The 4589-nt window shown below is 38.0% G+C and overlaps 1 protein-coding gene across 1 annotated transcript; it reads right to left on the bottom strand.

The window, feature by feature from the left end:
- Nucleotides 1–229: 229 nt before the first annotated feature.
- On the bottom strand, nucleotides 230–4202 carry LOC101294748. The gene is made up of 9 exons (XM_004296746.1): nucleotides 4017–4202; nucleotides 3814–3917; nucleotides 3544–3716; nucleotides 3290–3386; nucleotides 2996–3106; nucleotides 2819–2908; nucleotides 2417–2502; nucleotides 1831–1895; nucleotides 230–1377 (listed from the first exon to the last, which is right to left on the bottom strand). Exons 1-9 carry the CDS (start codon nucleotides 4072–4074, stop codon nucleotides 1271–1273), a joined length of 891 nt encoding a protein of 296 aa, XP_004296794.1. The 5' UTR covers nucleotides 4075–4202; the 3' UTR covers nucleotides 230–1270.
- Between the last annotated feature and the right edge of the window lie 387 nt (nucleotides 4203–4589).

The following is a 4589-nucleotide window of genomic DNA, read 5'->3' as shown; positions in this document are numbered from 1 at the left end:
GGAAGGATCAATAATAGCAGCGGTATATAGCAACAACTCCTCCACGTCGCGGCCGAGGGGCAAACACAGTCATAACAACAAGAGCTACGACGATCACCACAAGAACAGCAGTGAGGCTAAGACCGCCATCATCATCGTCTCCTGAACAGCACAACTTCCCCATTAGTACGCCACCAAGAACAAGCTGTATATGAACTTTAAAGTCAAGTTGCAGAAAGCTTAAAGCTTTGTGCAAGTATGAGATCCAGGATTCAGAATTGTCTAGTTTATAGACTATAAATTACCAAGTCAACTTGACTTGAACCCAATACAATATTTGTATTCTAGTACGGACCTGGCTCTGATAGGTTGATAATTTGGGGACCTGGTCCCTGCTATAGAGTAGTATAACAAGTTGACTGCTGCAGATAGCCAGAAAATGTTGTCTTCCTCGTCTATTCCTTTTTCTACCGCTAAGTTACACAGTAAATGTAAATCAGCATTTCTTGGGATAGAATCAATCTCTGCTCCTTCATTGTAGTTTCATAACTTCATCTCCAACTGGTATGTAAGAATGGAAAAGAGAAGGACTGTTTTATCTCCAACTGGTATGTAAGAAAGGAAAAGAGAAGGACTATATAAATACTGGAGAAAAGATGGCCATGCGATTAGGAATTAATTTCTAAATAAGCAGCTTTTTCCAAGCAAAAAAATTATTTTTACTGGCAAATTGAAAAGGGTTAACTAGGGCTAAATAATACAACCAAAATGGATGATTAAAGAGAAATATTTCCATCACCACCTTCACGAAAGGATCATGTCTAAACTGAACTGCAACTTGCATATATCAATTTTTCAGTCATTAATGGTTATTTTATAAAGATTCCCACAAAACTCTGTCAAATCACAATCCAATATTAAACATTCATGATGATGAAATAATAATTGTGCATAAGCAGGTGGATACATCTCATGTAACAGCAAAGAAAACACAGAACGAGGAAAAGAATCACACATCACACATGGGGGAGAGATAATTTGGGACCAATGATATATAAGCTGCCTGTACAAAGATACATGAAGACATGAAGTTAAATGTTCAAACCAGCCACTCAGTTTTCAAGTTGAAGAGGTTCAGAATTGTCAGTTTTCTACAGATTTCAGACCATTGCAGCAAGTATCGCCACAATATGCAAACAATCTTTACATGCTCAGCAGCTCCGTAGCAAATATTCCTTGGGCTATCTTAACCAATACTTGACGCACAATGAAGATAGAGGTTACCATTAGTTCAGAGACTCTCAAGGAATTGAGCGAAACTGGGGTATTTTGGTTCCCACCCTATTTCTGCACGAGTTTTTGAGTTGTTTAATCTCTTACCCAGTGGATCCGTAGTTCCTGCATAAACATCACTATGTATGAGTTTCAAACTATTGTATAGTCGGATCTCAGATACGATAAGTACTAAAGAACTTCAAACTTTTGTAGTGTTGACAAAAAGTGTTGGCAATGATGACAAAGCTGAGTTCTACATATATAACAATGTGGGTGGATGGACACAATTTTGAGGGTCGTTAAGAGAAATGGAGCTCTAAATTTTCCTCTCTATAGAGGAAATGGAAAGAAGAGACCTTGGACCTTTATTTTGTCTCCTAACCCACTTTTATTCTATCTCATTATTGATGACCTTATTAAAATTTATTATTCTCTCCATGTTATGTGAAACTCTAAAATGCTTCTTTTCCTCATATCTTTTCTCTTTTGTCCCTCTCAAACAAAGATTGCTTAACAAGCTGGAAAGAATTGAATCTCCCTTCAATTATCTATATGGGATACTACTAAGAAGCTTACCTGTAAACCTGTCAAACACTTTGGTAAATTTCCCACTTTTATTAACCAAATCCATCACTTCTTTCCTGCAAAGACATTGAAAAGGCCACAGATGCTTTCGGTTATTGAACGGATAAGTGTAAATAAGAATCAGTGTCAATATCTAGCTATTTATGTCATTGCTGAGGGAATGTGTATGAGACAAGATCACTTGACATCAATGTAAGACTTGCCAGTTTTAGGTTGATCCAAAACTAGAGTTAACACTTTAACCATGCACATAACTCTAACCCATCTCAGATAGATCCAGCATAGACAAAATCTATACAAGAAGTTTGATTAGTATTAAACATACGATAAATTAATATTTTTCACACAATGTAGATGGAATAGTTAGGATAGATTTGATTCACTTGAAATTTGACTGTCAGCATTATTAGCACTTAACCAATTGCAGAAAAGAATGAGAAATCCTATGAAATGTTCTAAAATCATATCCCTATACATTTACACAAGCACACAAGCATATGCATATCCAGTTCACAGTATGCTGAAGTCAACATAACCAACAGTTTTGAAGGGCATCGAACAGTGTAAAGATTAGAACCTGGACAATGGATGATTGTCACAACCCAAGAGAATCCGATTACGTAATCGCTTCTTCAAGATTGCAACAGATAGGGAAGCTGCATCCTGTCCGGAAGGATGTAAGTTTTTAATTAGCCATAGTAATAACACAGATACAGAGACACTGAAACATTATAAATGACAATGTGTGGTGATATAAAGCCAGCTAGATCAATGATATGAAACTCAAAAAGAAAAGTAATTATAAATTTTAAGAAGATGAAAAGCCAAAACTGAACAGAGTAATATTGAAGCCTCGAAGATATACTAGAAGTCTAGGACTGTATTATAAAAATAAAAAAAGTGAGAGAAAAATACATAATAGTGAAACTACATTGAATAATTTATCATAAGACAAATACAGACAGGAGGATGTTATCACCTCGTAATGTATGAGATTCAGAATGTGATCTGGATTTGTGTCTACAGTCCCCTTCGATAACCAGTAAACATGAGCACCTCTATCTGCTTTGTACACATAGTTAAGGTCACTTTCGAATAGAACAAGTATCAGTAATGTATAAATATTCTTTCAGAATTCAACTTCCATAAAGGATATATAAAGCCCTGCCAATCTAAGAACAACGCCACCAAACTCTAACACTACTTTTTCTGCATGAAGAAGGACATCGGTCCTGGGGCTCCTTCCTATTGGCACTACTGGAGTGTCCTGCAAAGAAATAGCATGGACAAATTTCTCAACTGAAGGCAGATAACTGATTCCATATCACTAAGGCAACTTGGCGGCATAAATTTAAAAGATAAAACCCAAAGGAATTGTGCACAAGGAAGACACTCTAAGTCATTATAAAGAGAAAATAAAGAGTAGGTACCGGCAGAAATATGTGCCTACCTCATCACAAGGACTGTTGTCATTGCAATCATACGGTGCAGAGCTTGATGTAAACAAGAAAGAACCTTCACCATTCCATTTCAATGCAGCCACTCTGCTTATTAAAAAAAAAAAAAAACACAACACACACACAAACATCACAAGTTATCCTACCATACATAGTCCTAACGATAAACAAACAAGCCGCGATTACCAATTATCACTTCCAAGCATATATCCAACTCAATTAACTGAAAACTGATGCAAACACTCACCGAACATCACCGGGATAATCCGAGGTTCTAGATGGTGGAGCACAGAAAATGACATTAGGAAACTTAAGGTCCGTTTTGGTCCCCTTCAAACATGGATTAATCCCCACATTGATCAACTCCTCATGGTGATCAACAGTCACCGTTTGCCCATATATTTCACAACCTGGATGCTCCTGTAAACTCATAATCACTTAAACCACTACAAAATTGAACTAAAGATTACTACTTTATTACCAACATCAATCAAAACGTAGAGAAAAAGACAACTACCTCCCGCCATTTCTCTGCAACTAACCGCCCAAGTACTCCGGGCCCAACAATCAACAGGTCATTAGCTCCCACAATCCCAGCAAACCCTGCACCTTTCTTTTCATCTGCACTTTCACCAACCCAACCAATCAAACATTGCGCAGTAAAAATGTAAACTTTAGTTAAAAAAATTACAAAGGGAGTGAAAAAGATTGGAACTTTACCGATGGTGGATGATGATGATGAGGAGGAAGAAGCGGAGACTTGGATTGGGGTGGCCATGGAGGCAGATAAGGTGGCTCTGAATTGGGTGTATTTGAGGGAGGAGAAAGGGTAGGAGAGATTTGGGAAATGCCCAGAAAGTCCTTCAGTTCTGGTGAGACCAGTGAAGCTAGCAACAGCAATGGTGGACATTCTCCTCGAACTGTGTTGAAGACTGAGGATTTGGTAACCGAGACGAAATGTCGGATTGGTTATGGGGCGTTTGTCACAGCCAATGAGGATGGTTAACGTGGTCAGAGTGTGGATGATCATAGCCCTTGGTTGGTAAGACTTTGAATCTAACGGTTGCGAGGGGATTAACTTCATGTCATTTGGGTAGGGGGAATGTGTGAGTTGGATGAGAGAGTCAGTACACCATCTAATCGGAAACGACGACGTTGAGGATGGGTACTTTTTATTTTTTATTTCGACACTTGAAAGATAGGTGATGCTTAGTGTTTTGGTCGTTGAAGCAACCGTTTGACGTGAATCTCCTCACACCACGTTTCTTCATTAGTTGAAAGTAGGTGTCATCA

This window comes from Fragaria vesca, linkage group LG4 (genome assembly GCF_000184155.1).
Source record: "Fragaria vesca subsp. vesca linkage group LG4, FraVesHawaii_1.0, whole genome shotgun sequence".
In the NCBI taxonomy this organism is placed as follows: domain Eukaryota; kingdom Viridiplantae; phylum Streptophyta; class Magnoliopsida; order Rosales; family Rosaceae; genus Fragaria; species Fragaria vesca.
This window is presented reverse-complemented; position numbering and strand designations above follow the sequence as displayed.

What these genes read in the sequence shown, in the direction of transcription:
- LOC101294748 (XM_004296746.1), bottom strand. Translation starts at nt 4,074, where the DNA reads ATGGCCACCCCAATCCAAGTCTCCGCTTCTTCCTCCTCATCATCATCA. An exon ending in ATCATCATCATCCACCATCG is followed by an intron (nt 3,918 to 4,016) that starts GTAAAGTTCCAA and finishes GTGAAAGTGCAG; the next exon opens with ATGAAAAGAAAGGTGCAGGG. An exon ending in ACAACAGTCCTTGTGATGAG is followed by an intron (nt 3,107 to 3,289) that starts GTAGGCACATAT and finishes ATTTCTTTGCAG; the next exon opens with GACACTCCAGTAGTGCCAAT.